Genomic DNA, 24,349 nt, shown 5'->3' on the forward strand with positions numbered 1-24,349 from the left:
CCTTTTATCACCAGCCAGCACTGAGTGAGGCCATGTGCTATGATCCTTCATTACAGGGTCTCCTATTCTCCATGTCAGTGCCTTTCTCCTGACCTTTGACCCCTACCACACCCCATCCCTCCACCACATTCATATGTTATGGAGTTACCTGATGAAGGTGAGGATAGCCCGATTCTCATGATGGGCGAACGCACGGCTCCAACGCCACAGAGATTCCTGGGCCCACCCTCCCCACCCCCGAAACCTCATCCCCAGCATGCTGAGGGCATGCAACGCGCTGCCCAGGGTCAACCAGCAGGGCCGGAGCGTCCTTGGTCACAGCCGGCGACACTGCTTTCCTGAAAAGCACTGGAGTCAATTCTACCGTCTCAACCATTGCCTCATCCACATGGGGAACCCTGTTTGGCTTTATAGAAATGTAAGCCATACAGGGACTTTTTCTGTCTTTCTTCCTTTGAGGGGATAGAGGCGACAATGTTTTTGTTGGTGGTGATTCTGTTCATTGTTGTTTGGGGTTTTTTGCTAAATTTACCCCACGAGAAGCCGTGCTAACCAGAGGCAGGGGGAGGAGCCCAAAGGAGCATGGGATTGCTGTACCCAGGCCCCCATCACTCCCTTCCTTCTCTCCCCCTGTTCCAGCTGTTTCCTTTCGTTTCCATCTCCAAATCTGAGCGGTGAAGGAGGGGGGAGAAAGAAGTTTCTCATTGCACCAAGAGGCGCTGCTTCTAGGCCTGCAGCTCTGAGCAACCTCTGCCACCCTTCTCAGGCCTGGATGCCCACAGCCCTGGAGGGATGCTGGCAGAGGGCCAGCCTTCCACTTGCGGCCTCTGGCAGCCGCACCCCAGGGGTGGAAACCTTGAGTTGGGTTCTGAAGGCTTAATTTCTACCCTGACTTCTCCAGTGAGGATTTGAGTAGGTTCCACGTGCAAATGCCCACAAAACATTTGCAACCCTCTAAGTCCACTGATGCAAACAGCCGATCAACAGAGGTAGGACCCTGCCTGCTCACGGCCTCTCACAAGGAGGAGGCTGCCTCCGCAGACCAAGACACACGGCCTCACGGCTGGGAGAGTTTCCCTTTGATTCTAGGGCTCTCCAACCCAGAGACCAGAGGCCACAGCCCTCAGCCCTTTCCCCGCTCCCCACCTCCCAGGAGCCGTCTCCTGCCCTGCTGAGGAATCGGGACCTCTCCCCGGGCGCCTGTTCCGACCCACGAGGCCTGGCTCCCTCCTCTCTCTGCTGAGCTATGCTGGCTGGTGAGAGCAGCTCCTCCCCGTAGGGTCCCGGTTATGTGAGTCCTTTGTCCCTGGAAGGTGGAGGGGGCGATGCAGAAGAGCAGAGGGGCAAGAACAAGTGGGGGCAACAGCAGCGGGGTCAGAAGAGGGTGGCAGCATCTCAGACCACAGCCGAGGAGGAAGATGGGGAGGACGAGGAGGTGGCTGAAGAGGCCGGCGAGGAAGGGCTGTTCCAGAACAGCCAGCGCCGCTTGGGCTGCCGTCTCAGGTGGAGATAGTCCTCCTTCTGACGCTCCTTCCGGGCCCGCTGGTAGTGGTCTTCCTCCTTCAGGTACCAGACAGGCGGCCACCGGTGCTTCTCAAAATACTCCTGGTTTTCTGGAGCAGAACGCAGTAGGGCTTGACGAGGAGGATGTCAGGAGAAGGGGTAAGAGGGACTCCCACCCCTGCCCTGCTGCCATGGGACCCACAGATGGCCTTCGGTCCTGCAAGGACCACATCCCTTCACAGAGCCCCCCTAAAGAGAGTCAGGTGCCCAGGGAGTGGGGCTGACGGTACGTGCCGGGGAAAGGCATTCCCACTTGTGTTATTCTTCAAAGACAGAGGGAAGATCTACGCAGGGCTTTAGTGTGTGCTGAGAATAAAGCAGGCTGAGGCAAAGGATGAGGGAGAAAGGGCAAGCAAAGCCGTCGGCAAGAAGATGCTCGGCTTGGCTGGGGCGACAGCAGAGGTGGCTGGCAGGGCTGAGGTTTCCAAGGCAAGTGGGGATGCGGGTGTTGCAGGAGGTCAGACGGGAGGGCAGGCTGGACTGAGGGGTTTGGACCTATTCTGGAAGGCCAGGGGAGCACCACGGGAGTTTGGAACCGGGGCAGTGATGCGATTGGAGCTGTGCTTTAGAAAGAAAATGCTAGAAGGGTGAAGAGGAGAGAATGGGGGTGGGAGAACTGGCAGCGTAGAGCGAGAGGCTGCCAGCGGGGAGGGGGTCACAGCAGAGCGGAGGGCGCCCAGCGAAGACCTCAAGGCGGAACGGCAGGAACTCGGGGAGGCCGGCGACACCTCTCCCTGGAGCCCATGTGTTTCCTGTGGGCCCCAGGACCTGAGACGTCAATTAAGCAGAGGCCAAGCTGCAGGGATCCCAGAGGATACCCAGACCTGTGCTGCCCAGGCTGTGACTTGTGCCCATTCCTAGGTTATGAAATTAATGTCATGGGTCATGAGTAGCATTAAAAACAACTGAGATATTTTTCTGTATGTGTCCTGGGTCACAAGGTAAAATGTACTGCTTACTGTGGAGTCTGATCCAAAAAGGTCTGAAAAATACCAACTCTAGTCTGACTGTACTTAGGAGGAACAGAAGCCCAGAGGGGCAAAGTGAGTTGCCCAAGGTCCCCGAGGGAGCCCTGCCCTCCACGCCGGCACTTTTCCCGGGCCCCCCTCTGCCCGGCTGGATGCACCTCTGCAGGCTGCTCCCCACCCACAAGGTCAAGTTAGGCCCAAGGGTCTTTGGCAGTCTCCGGGTGCCCTGGGGTCAGGTCAGAGATTTGGACCCAAGCAGACGGACGAGCACAGGTGCAGCCGGGGGTGCTCACCTGGGGACATGGCCTTCATGTCTCGTGGGAACTTGCGACACACGTTGTTGTAGTTGGTGCAGATGTGGTGGAGACACCAGTCAGCCAACTGATACGCGCAGTGGAACTGGGAACAGACGGGAGCGCATCTGTGCTGGGACCCCAGGGGCGGGGTCTGCACACAGACATCTACAGTTGCCTTCAGAGCCAAAGCTTTGGCACAGGTGGGCAAAGGCCCTGAAGTCATAAAGACTCGAGAGGCACCTCGAGAGGCAAGGCCACACAAGACCATAAGGGAATGACGCTGGATTTGCTCCTCGGCACTGTCACGACCACCACCTCACCTCCAACCTGTCCTCCTACCCACCACCTCCCAGCCCCTCCCCATTCGCTGCCAAATGGGCAGGCAGAGCCCAAAGCTGAGAATGTTGGAGAGATTCCTTCCCCTGCCACCCTACCTGAGCCAGTTCCAGGAACACAAGGACGTCCCCATCGATGTCTACCATCATCTGAGTTGCTTCCATCAGCCCGGTCACTGTGTATTGCTCTGTGACACACACACAGCCAGGAATGGGCTGAAGAACCACAGGAGTGGACAGGCACTTGTTTATTCCCCCTGGCAGGGGCCCATTGCAGGGCAAAGGGGTGAATCCCAACAGGCCAGGAAAGGCCACAGGAGATATAAGTCCGCTGCTACCAGTGAGGAAACTGGGATTAGTGCAAGACTTTCCAGGTGGAGTGGAGGTGGGAAGAGAAGGAGATCAGAATCACCTAAAAGGATTTTTCAAGCTACGTATGTTGCACCAAGTAGTTACATAGGTGGGGTGAAAGCCCCCGCCCCCAGAGCAGCCACTGAAACTGATGGGAGAGGGTATTAAACCTCAGGTTTGCTGAGAACAATGAATCAGAACTAAGGATTAAACCAAGTTGTTCGTATTGATTTAAATTTTGTAACAAATTGTGTACTGACCTTGTATTTCATGTTAAAACGTTTCTATGGAAGAAGTAAACACTCTTAGTCCTGAATTTTAACTGTATCACTATAAACTCATAAAGTATTTTATCTTTAAAAATATATTTCCCAGCTCAGTCCATGGAAAAGTCCTAGAAACAAGAGCCATCCCAATAGCAAAAGCATCTCTAATGTACAGATTGCAGCCTTGAAATCCCATTTCCAGCTACAAGAAACCAGGACTTCTTAGAGAAATGGCTGATTCCAGGTCTGGGGCAGGAAATGTACAAGAGGAACCTGGAACATCTTGTCATTCCTGATAATCAGAAAGCTCAGAGACTCTGCAGCCAACTTGAAGAGACTCCTACAGGCTAAGGGAGCAGTAGGGTATTTGAGCTTCCATAAAGCTAACTGCAGTTATTTGAAACCAACTGAGTATGTTCAAATCTGAGAGTTCATAAGCATACTTAATAATAAGAAACTAATTGTCACTCTCAAAGGATGATAGGGAAACAAATGTATCTTGAAAACTGGTAAATAAAAGAATCAAGCATTCACCTGCCTGCTTTACATGAACTATACCACTGGGTAAATGAACAGTAGGTGAGGGCAAGTTTCTCTCTTTTTAGAAGTATTCCAACAGATAAAGAAAAAAATGACCGAACTGGAATATTACCATTTCACAACACCTAATAAATTAATGGATCCAGGCAATGACATTCAATGGTTGCTAACGTCACGAAAAGAGAGAAAAGCAGACAATCTATGCTTCTTGATGAAAAAGAGAAACAATGTATGAAGTAGTCTTACCAAAAGAAAACTGAACGTGAATCCGATCTAGCCTCTAGATCCAATGGCCAGTTTACAGGAAAGATGGTGTACTATAGAAACGCAATCAGTAAAAAAAATCTAGATTTCCTAGATCAGTGGGGTTTTTCCAACAAATTGCAAGGGAAAGTTTTTTTCATGGACAAGGTACTTATAGATTAAAAAAGAAAAAACTTAAAGGATATATAAAAAATAAAATAATGCTATAGTGTTGAAGGATATGCACATTTGGATGATAAAACTATGAGGAAGTGTAAGGAAGTGAGGCCATAAAAAAGAATAATAGGCAGAGTGGTTCCTCCTGGGGACGGGGGAAGGGCCCGTGGTTGGGAAGGACAGGTGAAGGGCTTCTGGTATGGCCGGCAAGGGTCCCTTTGCTTTGTAATACTTCATTAAGCTGACCATATATTATGTGTATTTGTGTTATATTTAACATTAAAAAAAATTTAAGCTTGGGACTTCCCTGGTGGTGCAGTGGTTAAGACTCCACGCTCCCAATGCAGGGGGCCCGGGTTCGATCCCTGGTCAGGAAACTAGATCCCACATGCATGCTGCAGCTAAGAATTCACATGCCACTGCTAAGCCACAACTAAGGAGCCGGCAAGCCGCAACTAAGGTGCCCACGTGCCATGACTAAGGAGCCCACCTGTCACAACTAAGACCCAGTGCAACCAAATAAATAAATAAATGTTAAAAAAAATTTTAAGCTTGAATTAATAACTTCATAGGAAGCATATATCACTAAACACAAAGCACCACTTATTACACCATACTTGGCATTTTCCACTGATCCTTGACAAGGTACATACACAACACATTTTTTAAATGTGTTTCTCGGCACGTATGGAGCATTTCACTGGAAAAGTCATTCAGTGTTATTTTCTATAAGCCTTTCCACGCAGCAGTGATTAACATTTTTCATCGCTACCTTGTGAAAATTACCCATGTGTGCTTAACCAATGGTGTCTATTTGACTTGTATCTGATCGCCTGCCATGATGAAACAAACTTAAACACCTTTAGACGTTTTTTTTCAAGTGGGTCATTTCTTTGTAGGTAGCCTTTCAAATGTTGAATCCCTCGGTCTAAGAGTTTGGACAGTTTTCTGTGCTCTGGGAAGGCCACAGCACTTTTTCATGGATGACCATGGATGACATATTGTTGCAGCTCTGACCTTTATTATTTATTTATGCATTTATTTATTTACAGACCACACTGTGTGGCATGCAGGATCTTAGTTCCCCAACCAGGGATCGAACCCGTGCCCCCCTGCAGTGGAAGTGCAGAGTCCTAACCAACCACTGGTCCGCCAGGGAATTCTGCAGTTGTAAGCTTTAGAAGCCTCTCTCTCGCTCCCTGCCCTGAAGCCCTTGGTGTCCCCTGGACTCCCTCTGCAGAGGGAGTTGAGCTCCTGAATGTTAAGGCTCAGCTCTTCACATTTGGTTCTGATCAATGATTTCTCCCTTCTTCCTGGGACCAAGTCCCACCTTCCAACTCATTTCTCATCATGGGATCACTGTTTCCCTCATAGCTCAGTCCCAGCCTTGATCATCTGCCCAGGGCCCCAGCAGCTCTGACACCGGGTCCTTCCCTGAACCTCAACTCAGTATCTGAGGCCCTGCTCTCTGCCCCCTAACCCGCCCAGGAATACTAACCTCGACATCAACACCAGTACAGGTAGCAACGCCGACACCAACGCAATGCAAATGTCGACTCCAACATCAGCAGACCCCAGACACCCCTCACCGGGATGGCGCCATCTCTCCTCCAGCCCTTGGACCCCGAGCTCCTGCACCTTGGTCTCCCTCCTGCCTCAGTCCCTGCTCCAACCCATCTCTGAGGTTGGTCCATCCTGAAAGCTGAGCTCGAGCTCTCAGGATCTACAAGGAATCAAGGAATTAGGAGGGGCAGGTCAATGTTTGCTGTCTTATTTCTAGAAGAAGAAAGGGAAAGTGAAGGTGGAAGAGAAGAAGGAGGAAGAGGGAAAGGAGAAGAAGGAGAAGGAAAAAGAAAGGAAGGAGGAAGGGGAGAGATGAGGAACGTGTTCTTTTCTTTTTGACTTCTTAAGCTTGCATGAGTGCGGCCAAGCTAATAAGAACACCAGGCCCTGGCGTCTGCTGGAGCCCACTTTGCTGGGCCAAGATGCCCTCTGGAGAGAGCCTATAAGGTGATCCCACCGAGCGCCCCTCTCACATGTTTCTTTACATCCATGTCCTCACCCAAACCCCAGTACGCACCGACGTATTTCACTTTATGTAAACGTATTCCCTGGGTGCTCGTGGCCTGTCCCCTAGGAGGAGACAGGTGAGAGAAGAAATCATGACTCCTGGGGGTCCCCGACTCCTCCTCCCGGGAGGCCCCGGAGCTTAGTTACCTGTGAGGGCGACCAAGTGTGGCAGGCAGAGGCGGTTGGCCAGGATGATGAGCTTCATGTCGTCCAGGTCCGGGCTGGAGGTGAACATGCCGGTGTACAGGTATTCCAGCACGGCCCTCATGCAGCTCTTGCTCGTGTAAGGAAACACCACCTGCGGGTGGGAAGGAATAGAGCAGGCTGCGGTGAGTCCAGCTTTAGGGAAAGAGTAACTCAGTTCCGAGGAACTCAGAAGACTCTGGCCCAGCTAACTGGGCTACTCCAAACAGGCAGCCACCCCTTCGTGGCCCCTGGACCTGCTCAGAAACCCCCTTCCCCAAAGGCTGGTCTCCCACAGCAACAGCCTGTGCTGAGCCCAGCTGATGAGCACCTATGAGCAGGGCTCCAACAGCTTTTTTTTTTTTTTTTTTTTTTTTTGCGGTACGCGGGCCTCTGACTGCTGTGGCCTCTCCCGTTGCGGAGCACAGGCTCCGGACGCGCAGGCTCAGAGCCCATGGCTCACGGGCCCAGCCGCTCCGCGGCACGTGGGATCTTCCAGGACCAGAGCACGAACCCGTGTCCCCTGCGTCGGCAGGCGGACTCTCAACCACTGCGCCACCAGGGAAGCCCTCCAACAGCTTTTAAAAGGACCTGGACTCTTGCTAGCTTGGAGGGTGTGTGAAGGAGGCTTGGAGGGTGTGTGAAGGAGTCCTTCTGGTCCCCTGCACCAGCCCCTCCCAGCCCTTCAGGGAGCGGTGCAAGTGGGATGCGAATTAGCAAAGCAGACATCAGCTGGTGTCTCCGGGCTGCTTGGAGCCGCTGCTCTGGGCCTCTGGGATCTCTTCAGAGCAGAACCAACACAAAAACTGCTTTCTCATCAGACGCCAGCCTGTCCAGGCTACGCTGGGGATCCGCTGGAGCTTTACAGCTGCTCCTGTGGTAGTGGTGGGCCCCGCGGCTTTGGAGGGTCCCCAGCCTCCCACTTTTGCACATCCCAACCCAACTCACGCTTCAAGGAGCACAGACGACTCAAATCTGAACCCGTCCACTTCGCCTACCGGAAGGACGTCCTTCCCAGAAATTTTAGGAAATCCCTACTCTGTATCATAGGACGCTCTGCTGCGCTGTTCTTCGTCTAGCTTTTCATTCAAGTGTTTGCTGAGTACTGACTAAGGGACCAGCGCTGACGAGGGTACTCAGCAGAAGTAAAAGACCTAGTCCCTACGCTCAAGAGAAACCACAAACCAGCTGGGGGAACGGGGTGTGGACCCTCAGAACTTGAAGCCACTGCACAAAGAAGGGCCTTGTTAATTGCAAGGCTGAGTGATGGACAGTCAGTGTTGCAGGACTTCAGAGAAGATGGAGAACGGGGCCATGGCCCGGGCTGCTCGGCTTGGCTGGGAGAATGGAAAGGCGAGAACAGACTCGAGACAACAGACTTAAGAGGCTATTTCTAAGGACACACTGATAGGCCCCTTCCAACTCTGTGTTTCCAGTCTAGGTGCCCAAGAAAGCAGCGGTATCAGTGAGAACAGGGGGTTGGAGTGGCCCTGATTAAGGGACGGGTGATGGCATGAAGTGTTTCTTTCTAGTTTCTGTATTCTGACGCTTTGCAGTTTGGGGCCTTGCTGACCCTAGAGGGACTTCCCAGAGATAATGAAGGCCTCACCTGAGATCATGCCTTTCACATGCAAACCAAACAATCCAGAGCCCACACCCCCAGTTGTCGCCTTCATCTGCTCTCACACTCCAGGCCACTCTCCCCCTGCCCTAAGTACCCCAGGGCCAGGTACCAGATGACTCAGGACAGCCCCTATGCCCCAGAGCCTGATGAAATTATTCAAACTAGCCAACCCTAAGCCTGTTTACCGGGCTTCACCTCTTCCTTCCCAGGGAAGAGACAATAAAGGCTCCTGCCCACAGTCCCCCTTACTCCCTCTGCCACATGACCCAACCTGGTGCTTCCCTGCATGTCCCCAGATGCTGTGTGTGCCCCTCCCGTTGAGATCTGTGAGTATAACAATCTATCTTTTTAATGGCAGTTTTTTCCTGATCTGTTGGCTTCACCATACCTCAATTATAATAAAACCTACATTTAAAAGCAGTGATGGATTCAGTTTGGGACAGACTGAATATTTTTCTAGTTACTTCACGTGCGTCCGGGAAAAAGCAAGGTACAATGTATACAGCCAAGGAATCAGAAGTCTTGAGTTCAAGTCCTACCCTCTCCTTTCTACTTACAGAGCTTTGCATGAGTTCGCTTAACTTCCCAGGTCCTCACTTTCCTTACACGTAAAGTGGAAGGCTACGCTATAAGAGTCTCGTGTGAGACGATATAAGACAACGAATCGAAAGTGTCTTCTCAACTGTAGACTTAAGATGTTACCGTATTTCCCTAGCCTGGTATACTGGAAAGTCCTTGGCTGTGGGAACCATCTCATAAACTTCTCTCGGGCCCATCACTCAGTGACGTGCACACAGTCAAGGCTGAGGAAAGTACCATTAAGTGACAGATGCCTCAGATGGGAAGGGAGTAAGTCCCTCTCTTTCCCAACCATTCCCATCCTAGCCTTACCTCCCTGGTGGAACTCTCCACAAACGGCCCCCCAAACATGGCAGCCATCCAGTCACAGCTGGAGATCAACAGGGGCTTGTGGGCGCTGATGGTGCCATCATCCAGGATGAAGGTCACATCTGTCCGGGTGGAGAAGAGGCATCACGTGAGCACGTGGGGAAAGAACGTGGGACAACCAACCCCAAGGGTCAACAGTGCGCCCAGACAACCTGCTTCCTTCCGAGCCACAGGCTGTGAAGCACAACGTGACCACGCTCTCAGGCCGGGGACGCTGGGCTTCAGGGGCAGAGCCACTGTATCTCCAGGACATCAGCAGCTGAGATGACTTAGAAAGCTACTTGGACCTCAGAAGGCTCCTGGAGGGAACTCCCCCGCCTTCTGGACATCAGCTCCTAAGCACGTCCCATACCTGAGAAGGTGCCTTTTGCCAAGCACTCCTTAACCCGGTTGGTCCGGCGGACGTGGAAGGCCTTGGTGATCTCCTGGTTCATGAAGGCCTCATTGTTGAGGATGTTGGCCACCATCATGCGCAGATCGAAGACCTCAAGCAGCTCAGCAATGTGGGCGATGTGCATAAGGTCCCGCTCATTCTCGTCCAGCTCCCCTGTGTACAGGTACTTGAGAACAGCCCGGAAGGGCCCCGGCTGGATGGAGCTGTCCATTTTCACCACCACCATCAGCCGGGATTTATAAGTCAGTGGATCCTCTGCCATCTCCTCCTGGATGCTCACAAAAGCTCGGCTCCAGGAAGATAGCACTCGACCCCTCCCAGGCAGGTACCCTGTCCCATTGCCCCGTAAGATCCCATCGCTAGTTGAAGCCCGGAGCCCAGCGGGCCCGGAGCCCCCACTCTCCTCCACGCTCTCGCACACGTCAAAGCTGGCTGCCCGAAGCAGGAAGTCCCGGCCGTGGTGGTGGTGGTGATGGTGGTGGTGTTGATCAGGGTGACCCCGGTGGTCCTCCGGGCAGGGGCCCCCTGACCCTGAGGGGCCCCCCAGATCCCCCTCACTCAGGTCCATGAGGAACAGGTCGTAGAACTTGGAGGAGGAAGTGGAGAGGTAGATCTTGTGGGCAAAGATGCGCACACGCTCCTGCAGCACCAGGATGACGTCCGCGCACAGCGGGTCCTCCAGGAGGTGGGCGGGGCACTCCTCGCTGCTGGAGGGGGGGTCGGGCACCACAATGATGGGGGGAGGCGGCTTGGGGGGCAGGAAGGGCGCCTGCAGCAGAGGCCGCTGCACATTGCGGAGGTGGGACTTCCAGAACTGCAGGTGCCGGCGGGAGATGAGCGCTGCACGGATGGCGTTGTCAAAGACGTCCTTGATGCCGAACTGGGCCACCACGCTGGTCTCGTAGTAGGGGATGCCCAGCTCCTTGGCCACCTCCCGACCCTTCTCCGGGGGAAGGATCTCATTGGGCTTGATGGGCCTGGCAGGTTCAAGAAGGGAAGCCAAATTCATGTTGGTGGTAGAGAGTGGGGGGCGGGGAGAGGTAGCTCTCCAGAGCCTGTCTGTTCTTCACCAGGCTGGAGGGTCTCTGCTCAGGATCTGTGTCCTAAGACCCATTCCTGCCCTGCTCATTTCCACTCCCCTTCTCCTCTGTCTCGCTAAATCCTACTAGACCTTCAAGGCTCACTTCCGATCACCTCTTCTTCCAGGAAGCCCTCCATATCTATGCCAGGCCCTGGTGATCTCCCCAGCTCAAAACAGTGGTAGCGATAACCACCTGTCTGGCAATTAATATGCAACATTCCACGTTGGTTTTTAACATGTTCACCTATCAAGTTCACCTCCCAGCAAGATTATAAGCTCCTTTCACGCAAAGACTCCCTCTCCTTCTCTCTTCACGATGCGTGGCCCAGTATGGCCCACTCAGTGTAACAGATGGATAGCTGGATGGATAGATGGATGGATGGATGGATGGATGAATGAAAGAATGAGAACTCTTGTTGTCTCCCTACATGAGCTCGCTTCAGATGGAGGGAGAGATGTGAGGCTTAGTGGATTCCCTCAGGACTGAGCAGGAAGCCTGGAGACACGCCCCGCACCCCATCTGCCGCCTTCCCCTCCCTAGGCACCAGCACCCCCTACCTAGCCAAGGGTCTCCTGGCCCTATTGACAGCCTCCAGGTCGGCGTAGCGCAGGTCCAGCTGGCAGCCCACCAAGATGACAGGTGCTCGGGGGCAGAAGTGTTTGATTTCTGGGTACCACATGGTCTTGACATGGTGGAGGGAGTTGGGGTTGGCAATGGAGAAGCACAGAACCACCACATCGGATCTGGCGGTGGGAGAGTGAGGTTACAGGCAAAGAAAGCTAGTGGTAGGTTACCTGCCCCTGGAACGAGGGAGAACACACATACCCACCTGCACCCCACTACACTACAGTCCCACGTCTGTCATATGGATCTGCTCACACGATCTTACCCAAAACGTATAATAACAGAACCTCTAGTTTATGCACCCCTAACTTAGCATTTTAGAGCTTCCAAAGACTCTCGTTTTGACCTCATAGCTCTCTTGTGAGTTAGGAATGACCACTTTTTACCATCTCATCTGCGAAAACTCATCTCAGAACAGCTCTCCTAATTGCTCAGAGTCCCAGAGCCACTGCTTAACAGGGTAGGACTCAAACCAGGCGTCCTGGTGGCAAGCCACCCAGGCTGCCGCCCCCTCACGGGTCTGCCCGCGCTGCTTTCTCCACTCCTTCCTGCCAGGCTCAGTGTCACAGAGGCGCTTCGTACCTCGGGGAAAGCAGGGAAAAGCCATCCACTTGGCTCCCCGCAGGCAGCCGGGGGCCTTCCCTACCTCCCATAAGCAAAGCGACGGTCTTTGTGGTGATCTCCAAAGGTGTCCCAGAGGCGGAGGGACACGCTGACATCGTCCACCACGTCTCGGGAACGTTCCAGCACCTGTGGGGGCAGGGAGGGGGGCAGGAATCTAGGGCAACGGTTCTTGGAGGCCCTGCATGCCTGCTCACTCCTGAGGGTCCTGCAACGTGGGGGCTGGAGGGACAGCCAGTGCCTCCCAACGTGTGCCTTAAAACACCTTCAACCAGGTGCCATCTCTGCAGACTCACTAACAAGAGCTGGCCAGGAGGTGAGAGACTCTCAGAGGGCAGACCGTTAATGGCAGTGGACGGGATCTCGCAGGGAGCCTGCCCTTGTTCCCAACTGTACCTGCCAACTGGACACTTCCAAGCCTCTGATCTTTTGGTATCATTAGCTGGCAGCTTCTTCCCTACCGCCAGCTCTCATCTCTCCAAAGCACCACCCTTTCCCCCTTCAGGGCTCCCCATTATTGGGGGCTATGATTACCCAAGATGCTACGCCCCAGGCACCAGCTCAGCCGTGCAAAACACAAAGGGCCAAGGACCCCTCCCCTGGAGGGGGGCACTCCTCTCAGGCCTCCCTCCCAGGGCTCCTTGCTCTTCAGCTGCCTCCACCCGACCCCTAAGGGGCTTCCATGAGCTAGGCACAGGCCCCGTTTGGAGTGATCCCTGGGGAAGAAGCCCACATGCGCGGCACCGGACGCCCAGCCTTACCTCCTGACACACCCGGTACTGGTCGATGGCCCAAACTGTGGGCACGTGGGTGGCTAGCAGCTGGTACTGGGTGAGGGTGGCATTGCAGGCCCGGGCACAGATGAGCCTGGTCTTGCCCACAGCGTTGTCCCCCACTACCACGCACTTGATGGTCTCTACGTTTGGCCTTTCATAATCCATGTCAGAATCCATTAATTGGGACCTGAGGGAGAGGAGAGAAGCGGTGAAGACAGCTATGCATGCCAGCCCCTGGAGGGCCGGGGCCAGCTGCTCTCCTCAGCCAGGGCTGCCCCCTCTCCAAGCATCTGAGCGGAGAGGAGGAGGAAGGAGCGGGCGGCTTTCTGGCCAAGAGCTCTGCAGGGGCCGAGGAGACGGGAGCCCCTTCAGGCTGAGAGGCGCAGCTCCACCAGGTGAACCTCTGGTCTCCCTCCTGTTGCCGCCATCCTCCGGTGGGGCTTCGGGATGGGGGGGATGCCTGAGAGAGATGCCAAGGCGGACTCTGCCCAGGGCCAGTCCCCACCCTCCCGGGAAGAGAAGTGTCTGCCTAGGAAGCTCAGTCATCATCCGCTCTCCTTCTCCAGCCGGCAGGGCTGTGGCAGCAGAACAACAAACCGCTGAGAGAAGCGGAGTCACGGCCGGGTCCCCACCCCTTCCCAGCATGCCCGAGGGCAGGGCCGCTTTAAAATTTAATGGACTTGTCAAAGCTGGGCAGCAGCTCTCCTGGCCTCCACCTTTGTCCCTCTCCCTCTCTGGTTGTGGATTTCCAAGCCCCAGCCTGCCCATGGCTATCCTTCAACCCCGGCCCCCTTTATGGAGATGCCGGAGTTCTTCAGCCCAGGCTCTTTGGGCTGACGGGGGGCTTCTGCATGCACCTGAGCAGTCCACAGGCCTCCCCTCTCCTCCTCTGGGTCTGTCCCGCTGCCTACGTGGCTCACTCAGCAGCAGGCCCCGTTTTGAGATGGCAGTGGGGGTAACTACGGGCCTGGGATGATACACCCCACGGCTAAGAGACCAATGGGCCTTCCCATCCCCTACCCAGGCCTACCCTCCAAGCATCCTGCATCCAGTTTCAGGGGAAGTGAGATACGCTCCTTTCCACACTTCTCCTTCCCGGGGAGGAGGATTCTCAGGCTGGAAGCCCCCAGACACTCGCAACCCTGGAAGGATGCTCGCTAACTTGACTGCATGGGTAATGGGGAAGCAGAGGGTCAGAAACTCGGGCCTGAATTTCTGGGCAAATATTTGCCTTAGTTTCCTTCTGTGTTGGGTAGAGAGCAAGTGTCTTGCCCACCCACAGAGAGGGATTGCTCAGATTAACAAACAGAAGTCCCTTCTGTAGTCGAAATGTCACGTCAGTGTTTAAAAAGCTGTCACTAGGAGGGGGCCCTCGGCTTGAAGGGGCTCTTGCTGGCAGCCTCCCAGTTGGCATCCACCTCCTGGAAGAGTGGAAGAGAGAGGGTAGGGGTAGATGCGGGCGTTATTCAGAAGCGTGGTTTTGCCAGGGTCATTGGGCTGCCCCTGCTCGCATTCCCTGTGCACCTGAAGTCAGCTGGGGGTTGGAGCAATTTGGAGGAATCCTTCCTAGGCCAAGGAAGGCTGAGCTCAGAGGAGTCCTGGAGGCTGCCCAGGCACCCTCACTGCTGAGCCATCCAGCCCAGGAGTCAGGCCACCATGCTGGGCTGTAACTGGATGCCAGCAGGCAGGAATGCAGACCTGAAATATCCAAGTAACGATGGCAACTGGGATTTGCTCGAGTAGATGCATCTCAGCCACCTAAGCAAAAAGTACAGCAAGGACTTTTCAATGAGACAAGCGCCTCCCCCTTGGAATTTTACAGGATCTAAACAACAAGGGGTCTCCGTGCAGGTTCCCCCCCACCCCCCGCCAGTCTCCAGCGCAACTGTCTGCCTCATTCCTTCTCCTTCCTCTGCCCCTGCTCGCCCTCCCCAGCAAGCAACCACCATTCTACCGAACACCTTGCCTCCCCGCTGCTCTCTCTCCTGAACTGAGGACCGGGAACCCCATGTTGACAGCTCCTGGTCTCAAGTCAGGTAGCGGGGAGGATGTGTTGGCGCTAGGAGGAATCTTCCGGGTTGTGGTTTCTGTTTTATCGACGGAAGAACAAAACAGATAGAATCCCAAATACAAATACATGCAGCTGTAGGAGAAAAAGAAAAACCTACTAGCCCACAGAACTTCTTTCTCAAATTCAGATTCCAGCAGCATGGAGGTGTGTAGGCAGAAGGGGGGATGAGGAGGTACTGAGCAGGTACATCGGTTCTTACATCCAGGAGCAGCTGGATGGCGAGGAGGACGTCAGAACACCAGCAGAGCAGTTCAGTGCTGGTCCGAGATCATCGAGTCTATGACTCAAACACTCAGGCACACCTTATGCACCTCTATGGTTAAGTAGGGGACAGCTAAGCAACAAGCAGGAGAGCGACACTGTGCTGTGAGTTTAGCCAGCAGACCTGCTGGGTGCAGCTCCAGCTGAGCAGCCCCTCCCCATTCGTTCCCCAGCTGCCCCTGACGCCTTCCCCTGCATGTCCTTTGACCTCCTCCTGATTTTTATCATTCTCACCCACTCCACCCCTGTGCCGGCTGCCTGACTGGCAAACTTCATTGTCAGATCTGGGAAAGGGCAAATCACTTCACTTGTCTGGGCCGCAATCTGCCCTTCCGGAAAATGGGTATGAGGGCTCCCGGAGAAAGTCTCCTGAATTTTGGTAAATCCATGCCAGGAGAGCCTGGGCCGAAAGGAGGTATTTGCCTTCTTATGTAATGTGGTATTATATAATGCTGGATTACATATCTATATGTGTAATTATATCTCTCTTTAAGATACACACTGGCCCAATTAAGCCAGCAGAACTCTTAGTCTAATCAGGCCTGTCTTTAAAAGGACCTGTACTGGAGATATGGTGCCATTGCCAACAGTAATGTAATTTTTGCTCAAGAATATTGCTACTTTACTGTATCACTGCTTATGTACAACGGCACAACCCACTCAGTAAGCTTCTCAACTTCCCCTTTCCTTCTAGCACTCTCTCCTTCAATGACTCTAGACTTTTCTGCACAATTGCCTCATCCCCATTCCTTCTGAGCCTCCTGGCCAACCTCCGTACGCTACGGCTTCCTCGCCACCCTGCCCTGGCTATCACGACCCCAGGCCACTCCTCTCCCTCAATGATTCCAGCGTCACGTAGGTGCTCCCTTCCCACCCCAACCCACAATCCCTGTTCCCTTCTCCAAAAACGGCCTCCTGCCCACTGCTCTCCCAGCTCTTTGAACTCAGGACAGGCCAAAATGAAAGGTGTGCTCAGATTAGCTGCAACACTCACGGGCTCCCAGTCCCACACCCACACACCTACACACACTCTTTGCAGAGCCCAGAAAAGCCCCTCTTTCCCTCCCACAGCTGATAGGAGGCTTGTTCATCTGTAGCTGCCCTAGTCTGGTTGTCAAGGAAACAACAGAATCTCCCTGGGAGCCTGCTTTGTCTCCTAGCAACCAATATCCCACATCCTGCATCTTACACAAAATACAAAATTTCTTGAAAATGAAGGTAAAAATCAAGGAGGATGTATACGATCAGGAAGAGAAAAGCAGAGAGGGTGGCCTTCCAATTAAAAGAGGCCGCTGACATTGTAACATGGGGGAAGGCAAAGAGATGAATTCCTCCACAGGCCCGATGGGCAGCGGGGCCCAAAGGGATCCTGAATGGTCATATTAACAAAAAATACAAGCCTAAACACAGAATAAGCCTCTTCAAACATCAACAAACAGCCCTAAGGATTTCTCCCAGTAGTTTGCCAGAACTCAGACGCACAGACTGCAATGGAGTGTGTTGAAAGAAACATCTCCAGAACAGCGAGCAAAATACATTCCATTGGTTTTTAACGGAAACATTTCCACCACCCTGGACCTTTTTTCCTGCACGCTGCTCTACACACACATACAAAATAAAAATTTTTTTACATTTTAAATGGGGAAGGGGGAAGGCCACGACACGCCACGGCAATCAAGTCATCTTCCCTTCCCTAGATAAACCAAGAAAATGTTAGTCCCCCGCCCGCTAAGACCCCAGCAGCCGAAGCTATAGCCCAGGCAAGAGCGGAAGCCCAAGGGAAGTCAGGAGGGGCGCAGACAGGGCCCGGGAGGACGCAGAGCGGGGAAGCGGCGCGTTTCCAGAGGCTGCTTGCAACCCAGCCATAACAGAAATTAATCATTTACTTACACCGCTACATGTGACGGGGTAATTTCTAGTGTAAGGAACACATCTCTTCCTGCTAAGCACGCTCATTTTAGTGAAATGGCTGGGGTCACTCCGCGCGTGCAAGTTAGGACGATGCCGGCGCCGTCGCGCTGCTGCCGCTCAGGTTCCGTACCCGGTTCGCGTTAGATCAAAAACTCTGACAGAGAAGCCCGGGCCGGACGGCGGGCAGGGAGCGGCCACGCGCACGGCACTGCAGCCATTGCCTCTTCCGGATCAGCATCTCCCCGCGCCCCCGGCGCCCCGTGTCATGGAGGCGCGCCGGAGCCGGGCAGCTGGCCGGCCGCTCCGACCTCCGCGACTGGGCCGCGCCGCCGCCAACGGTCCTCTGGCTGCGGAGGCTGGAGGCGGCGAGCAGGAGTGGGCTAGAGTGGCGAGGCCGCCACTGCTACGCGCCCGGGCCCGCTCCGAAGGCGCGGCCACGAAGACGCCTAGCGCCGCAGTCCCAGAGATCGCTCGCGACCTCCTTTTTTCATTCACAAAAAAGGGAAAGGGAAAAAAAAAAAGAAAGCAAGAAGGCAGGAAAAAAAGGTGGGGCAAAATCGTACCCAGGACGCCAGCCGTGACAGGTGCCGCCCATCTCGGCGCTCCGTTGGTGGAAAGGGGGCGGTGGGCGGGGAATGGGCGGAGAAATAAGGGGATTGGGCGTCTCGGAGGCCCCGCCCCTGCCCCGCCTCGCGACGCCGCTTGCTCCTTCTACTCTCCCCCCCACCTCCCCCGACTCTGGGAGGGGAGCGGCGTAGGGGGTTTCGGCTCGCCACCCGTGCTGGGGCAGCGTCCCTCTACCTGGCGAGGATCAAAACCGCACTGGACTCCCACGGGGTTCCCCCCTTTCCTCCGGGAGGCTGAGAAAGAACTCCTAGAGCATCCTAGTCCGCCCTGAAAGGGGTGCGAGTTAGGGAAGGGGAACTCGACATTTTTGCCTTGACCCTTACTTAGCCCCAGGCATCCACGGCTTCCCATGGGAAGAGGAAGACAGCGTTTCCTCTGCCGGCAGGGGCGTTCTTCTGGCATTTGAGGACCTTCCTCCCTCCATCATCACCCCTGCAGCTACAGCCTATGTCTCCAATTTCCATGCCCCTTAATGAGTTTCTGGGTGGGGCCCTGTACCATCTGCACCTGTTTCCCATCTAAGCCTTTTTACCGCCCCTCCCCCCCCCCCCCCCCCCCCCCCCGCGTCCCTCTTCTCCAGCAGGCTCCGCTTCCATCCCACATTCATCCTGTTGCCACCTGGCGTTCACCAGTATCTTCTGCCCTCTGAAAGAAATGCCACGAAGACACTAGCCCTGGAGACATTACCTAAGGCACCTTTGGGCTCTCTGTCTCAAAATTCTGTAAAATAGATTACAAGGGATGACATCTGTAACGTGAGTGGTCCTCAAAGGAAGTTTCCATGTTCAAGACTAGTTTGATTATGAGGATCTTGACTGCTAGTAATTACAGTAGTCAGCTCAGTCTGGTTTTATCCATCTTGTCGATTACCTCTGGACAATTTTTAAAGCCCAGATTGACGTGCCTCCCCCTTAACCCCCTCCGTCACACCTCCAACTTGCGCTCTGAGAATGCAAATCCACTTTAATACTAGTTTCTGCAACATATAATTGCCAAAAAATAAAGCCAAATAAAAAATGAATTTTGTATTGTCTGAAGCATGCTTCCCATCTATGAATGCATGTAATTGGAAGTTGCCCACCAAGGTGTTCATGCTTTCCGGCCTGGTCCACATTCAGTAAGTGCGTGATTGGTGAGGGATGCTTCCCCCACCTCCTTCTGAATCTACCTAGAGCAGGAAAAGAGAACTGACCTCTCCCCAAAGTCATGGGGCAACTATGCAGCTATGCGCCCTTTCTCTTTGTGGAGAAAGAGGCACCAGATCCCAGCTTTTTCTCCTCATCAGGGCAACTGAAGATTCTCAACTCGAGAGGCAGATCACTACCAAGACCCAGCCCTCAGCCTCTGCCCCAACTGTGGCCAATGCCAGGCCTTCTTCCCACCCAACCCTGGCCCTCAATTCACGCCTCCCAGCTACTCAAGACAGCCTCAAGATCTTGGCTCCCAGGCCAAGGATCTGGCTACCATGTTTGCTTCATCTTTGCCAGCCCTCCAATGGAAAACAGGGCCATTCCCTGAGGCTGGGTCCCTCGCCAGCAACCAAGGAGTTGTCAGTGGCCCGCTCTGAGCCCTCTGTCCCAGGCCCCAGCTCCCAGCCCTCAGCAGCCTCTCATAGCGCAGGCGGCCTGCCCCCCTCCCCCTCACCTTGCACCCGACCCACCCCAGCCCTGGGGCGTCCATTTTCCTCCCTTCAGATTACAGTCATTCCTTGGTATCTGCTAGGGATTGGTTTCAGGAACCCTCCGGGAATAACAAAATCCTCAAATGCTCAAGTCCCTTATATAAAATGGCAAAATACAATGAACATAGTTGGTGTTCCCTATTCTCAGGTTTCCATGCGGATGCAGAAACCTGTGAATACGAAGCACCAACTGTATACATATTTATTGGAAAAAAATCTGCCTGTAAGTGGACCCGCGCGGTGGAAACCCTTGTTGTTCAAGGGTCAACTGTATGTCTCAAGTCAGGCCTGGGTGGGAAGTTTTTCTAGAAAGGCTCCTGGCCTTTCCTCTCTGCCTCCTGCTTTCTTCTGTTACACGCACACCACACACACACACACACACACACACACACACATACACACACACACACACACACCAGCCCCCTCTTCCCAGTTTCTGCAGCTTGGAACCATTCTGTGTTTCTTTGGAGCACTTCAGGATGGACTGTTGACTCCCCCATATCACTGGCTGGCTGGGTGTCCGCACTGCCTTTCTGCTGGTAGCCCAGGCAAGGACCTTCCTCGCCAGGCTTACTTGCCCTGAGGGGACAGTACCTGGCTGCAGCCTGAGGGGTTCTTTCCCTTCTAGTTTCCTGCCTCCCCAAAAATCTCTTCCCTTACCACAGTCCTCTTGTGACTCCTCCTGCCCAATGACATAAACCCCTTGAACTTGTCCCCCAAAGTCACCCCCTCCATCTATCCCCATAACCACCCTCCTCCAGGACATCAAGCGCTACCGTTTTCCTGAAGCCCGTGGGCAGGAGGCTGGTCTGGGGAGAGAACTCTCCATCGGGTTCTCAGGAATGCACCCATGCAGCAGGCTCTCAGCCAGTGCCACCAAGCCCTCCTCTCCCGGTGGCTCTGAAGGTCCCTCCCTGGTACCAGCCCAAGCTATGCAGACCCCTCCCACTGTGCCTTCCTCCAACCTGCATGCTCCATTTGCTTCCCAAGCAGCTTCAGCCCTTCAACTATTTGTGGGCTGCTAGCCTGTCTTCTCTTCGCCCCTCTCCTGGAACACTCGAGCCTCTGTGAAGCCCACCCCACAGGCCTTCTGACGTGGGCTGACCCTATCTCCAGCAGTGCATAGAGTCAGAGGCTTCTCAAGATGCAGAGCCCCTGCAGGGTGAAGGAGCCGAATCTGGAAGCCTGGAGTCTCTCAGCCTCCTTGCCCAGGGCTCATGGGGAATTTCAGGTCTCTGCGAGGAGACAGGGATCTTCTGGGCCTTTGCTCAAGTGACTCCCTCAGCCTGAACACCCTTCCTCTTTCCACCCCCTTCACTTGGATAATGCTTACTCATCCTTCAAATCTCAGCCTAGATGTCACTTCCTCCAGGAAGTCTTCCATGAGTATCCCCTGCAAAGTCTAGGTTCCCTGCCCTTCCTCTACACTCCCCTAAGAATATCAGTCACCCTGCTGTATCATTGGGTCTCTCTGTCCCTCACAGTACTGAGGACGCTTTAAGGAAGGGACTATGCTTATTCAAAAGAGTACCATTCGTGCTGGTCTAGCGCCTGGCAACAGACACTCAAGAGGGACTCAATAAATCCTGGACGCATGGATGAATGTTTGGGGTACAGAACTTGATGGGGAAGGAGTTGACATCACACAGTGGCTACTCACATGCTGTCCAGAGAGGGCTTCCACAGGTTGTACTGGCCTTTTCTTCGGGCTGCCATTGCTCTGTGCTCCCTCCAGGCTCCCGGTTGGGCTGGATGGAAGGGAAGGGGGCGGGGCAGGGGAAGAGAGTGGGAGAAGGAATGAGCACACTGTGAGTAATGCAAAGAGGCACCACCAGGTCGATCAGCCCAAACAGAGGGTCCTACTCAAGGTAAGAGCATGGCTTCTGCTGTCCAGGCCCGATGGGCTGAGACACTCAGCCCCGGGGCCAAGAGAGAGGCCATCAAAGGGAGACAAGGGGCTCCTTGAGGGGCAAGAACTGGGGTCATGGGCCATCCCATGCTGCAGGTGTCTGCACATTCTGAACTGGTTTGGTAATTTGGAAAGATCGGTCCACCGTCCATCAGGAGGCCTGGATTCCGTCCTCACGCAACTGTGTGACGTTGGACAATTCCCAGACCTCTCTGGGCCTCAGCTTTCTTATGTACAAGGGTTGGGTCAGGTGACCTTTGAGGTTCATTCCAGCACTGACATCTGATACGAGTTCCTAACATGGAAGGCCTATGTCTAATTGGCTCCCCTTTTCACTGGAGCAGCTCCGGACCCAAATTGGGACTCTAAAATGTCAGCTGATGGCTGCCAAGGCTGAGCACAGAAGGAAGCATTTTGGGCTGGAGGGTGGAGGGATTAGACACGTGGTAAGAGGCAGAGAGAGAACCTCATTCGGCCATCGTCCCCACTTTCAGCTTCCTTAAGTGGTCAGTCACAATTTGGGGACCAATTCAGCCACAGAAAATTTTAGAACTTCTGGAGAAATAGGGAATGATGAAGAAAGGGATTGGAGAGGCCAGCCATAGACCTCTGCAAACAGATGGCACTGCGTCATTTCAGGGTAATGGAAGGCTATCTCTGTGATAACCCCCTAGGGGCAGGGTGGTGACAAGACAGAAGGAAGCCAAGGGAAGAGGAGTCCCCCCCAAGCCCAGTGAGGGCAGAGATGCGGACCACAGCAGCCCCAAGAGCCCAGAGTGAAGGAAACCAAAACAGAGGAGGAGCCGATCTCAGTTCTAGTAGCCGCTCCATCAGGAACTGGCTCTGTGACTTTGGTCAAGGAACTTCATCTCTCTGGTCTCCCACTGAGGATAACAGTATTCCTTGCCCGAAGTCAGAGGGTGGCTAGATGATTTTCTCATCTTCCCGGGCTGAGATCAGAGACTGTGTGGTCCCTTAAACTCTTCCTCCACTTCCGCCTTCTCTCCATCACAGACCTACGCTGGAACGGAGGACCAGTGCCATGTGTTCCTGGGCACCCCAGCGCTGCCTATGGAAAGCAGACAGCACAGAGGGCATTGGGGCGAGGATCGGGGGCGGGGGGGGGCTGGAATTCTGACAGTCTGACCTACCAGGGTTGGAAAATTTCAGGCCCACCTTGGCCCAGCGCCTGGGGGGTAGCGGGGATGGGGGGGGCGGTCCTGAGAAAATGAACAAACCAGGTGAGGCAGTGAATTCTGCTTGAGATCCTCCAAGCCCAGCTCATCCTTGCAGCCTTCCTACAGCCACATTGTGGGGCTGCTGGCAGGGCTGCTTCCAGCAGGAACTGAAGAATCCATTCCCATTCAGGTCTGGCCAGGCTACCGCCAGCCCTTGCTAGCAGAGTTCTGAGCATGTAGACCCCTCTGCCCACCCACCCAAGCCCCTCTACCCTGGCTCTGCACAGCTGGCTGAGGCCTCCATGAAACAGATATTACAGCTTTGAAACAGCGCTTCGTTCAGTAGAGAAATTGGAGCACTTCTTGGCTTATGTCTTTAAAGAGCTGCAAGTACCATCACCACGAATGCCATGGGGGAAAGACGTGATCCACTCCGAGTCTCCCGGGATGTTCATTTCTCAGGACAGTGCACCGGAAGCCACTGCGAGGCCAGCTGGAAGCAGAAAGAAGCTAGATGGTGTTTCTTCTGCCCCGCTTTCTAGGCAGGAAAATGACAAGAGGGGGAAAAAATGTGTCCCCTAGCCAGTGCATCTGGGCCCGGGATCCTGAACTTCAGGCAGGCTGCAGAACTTCTGAGAGAGGGCAGGCCCATTCCCGGAGCCCGCAGAGCTGCAAGTGAGAAGCTCTGAGGAGGCCGATCACCCCAAAATAGACTTGTTTTTTTTCACAACATTTTCATGAGGCATTGGCATCACTTGCAGCATGAAAAAAAAATAGCCTGAACTGTTAACAAATAAAATTATAAAAAGCCCCAACTGTTCCCCACAGGTTTCCATGTGGCTGCAGTGTTCGAGAGGGGGCAGGGAGGGGTCTAGGAGAGAGGGGCAGGGGAGGTGTGTGTCCAGGAGCCCCCAACCTCCTCTCTTCTGACCCGATTTTCTCCCTCGATAGCTGGTTGTGCTAGAGCTCACAGAGATAATAATTAGTGTCAGGGATGGGAAAGTTTTCTGTTGTCCCTCAGAAGTGGTCCACTGTGAGCATGTATTACTGTTTCCTGCTTCCAGATAAAGGAATGGAGCATCTTAAAAACGTAATCGCATGGCAATGAGGCTGGGTTAAATTTGGCTGCCCTACTCAGAGGACAGGGTTTGTTTAGTAAACACTTACAGGGCTCAGTGTTCCTGTCAAGGTCAGCTTAGCCTGAACAGACACCCCCTTGGGCATTGCTGCGTGTCAGTAGTCAGACCTGAGTTTGGGGTTGGAGCTGCTCTTGACCAGGTTAAAGGATTGTGCGGGGCTATCCAGGAAAGGACCTGGTCCTCCTCTGCACCCTGAGTTCCCTGAAGACCCACCCTGTACCCTTTGCCCTGGCCCTGGCGTCTTCCTTGTGCTTGGATTCCAACAACACAAGAAAGAGAACGGTGTGAAAGGCACTGGAGGTCAAAGCTGGATTCCCATGCCCTTGGGGTTCTCAGTAAAATCGGGTGTTGACCTGGAAGATCAACTCTGACCCTGCCTTTTTGTAACCAGAGACAGAGAATTCCCCAGCTCCCTGGAGCTCTGTCCCCACAAAGTCTGGGATCTGTCAAGGACCCACTCCATCCACATTTACAGACCACTTCTTTTCTGCTTCTCTCCCCTTCTCTCTCC

General features: G+C 54.0%; 1 protein-coding gene across 1 annotated transcript; it reads right to left on the bottom strand.

Moving 5' to 3' along the window:
• Positions 1-477: 477 nt before the first annotated feature.
• RHOBTB2 (Rho related BTB domain containing 2) lies at positions 478-13,253 on the bottom strand. Its single transcript, XM_065878782.1, has 9 exons — positions 13,047-13,253; positions 12,311-12,414; positions 11,598-11,783; positions 9,917-10,935; positions 9,508-9,626; positions 6,957-7,107; positions 3,262-3,350; positions 2,825-2,930; positions 478-1,613 (listed from the first exon to the last, which is right to left on the bottom strand). Exons 1-9 carry the CDS (start codon positions 13,236-13,238, stop codon positions 1,396-1,398), a joined length of 2,184 nt encoding a protein of 727 aa, XP_065734854.1. The 5' UTR covers positions 13,239-13,253; the 3' UTR covers positions 478-1,395.
• Positions 13,254-24,349: the final 11,096 nt, after the last annotated feature.

Source organism: Phocoena phocoena, chromosome 6 (assembly GCF_963924675.1).
Source record: "Phocoena phocoena chromosome 6, mPhoPho1.1, whole genome shotgun sequence".
Taxonomy (NCBI): Eukaryota; Metazoa; Chordata; class Mammalia; order Artiodactyla; family Phocoenidae; genus Phocoena; species Phocoena phocoena.

Bases quoted from the DNA above. Each gene is read 5' to 3' on its own strand.
- RHOBTB2 (XM_065878782.1), bottom strand. From the start codon at position 13,238: ATGGATTCTGACATGGATTATGAAAGGCCAAACGTAGAGACCATCAAG. The intron at 11,784-12,310 runs GTAGGGAAGGCC...TCCCACCGCCAG, and splicing joins CGTCGCTTTGCTTATGGGAG to ATCCGATGTGGTGGTTCTGT. The intron at 3,351-6,956 runs GTAACTAAGCTC...TGTGTGTCACAG, and splicing joins ACACTTGGTCGCCCTCACAG to AGCAATACACAGTGACCGGG.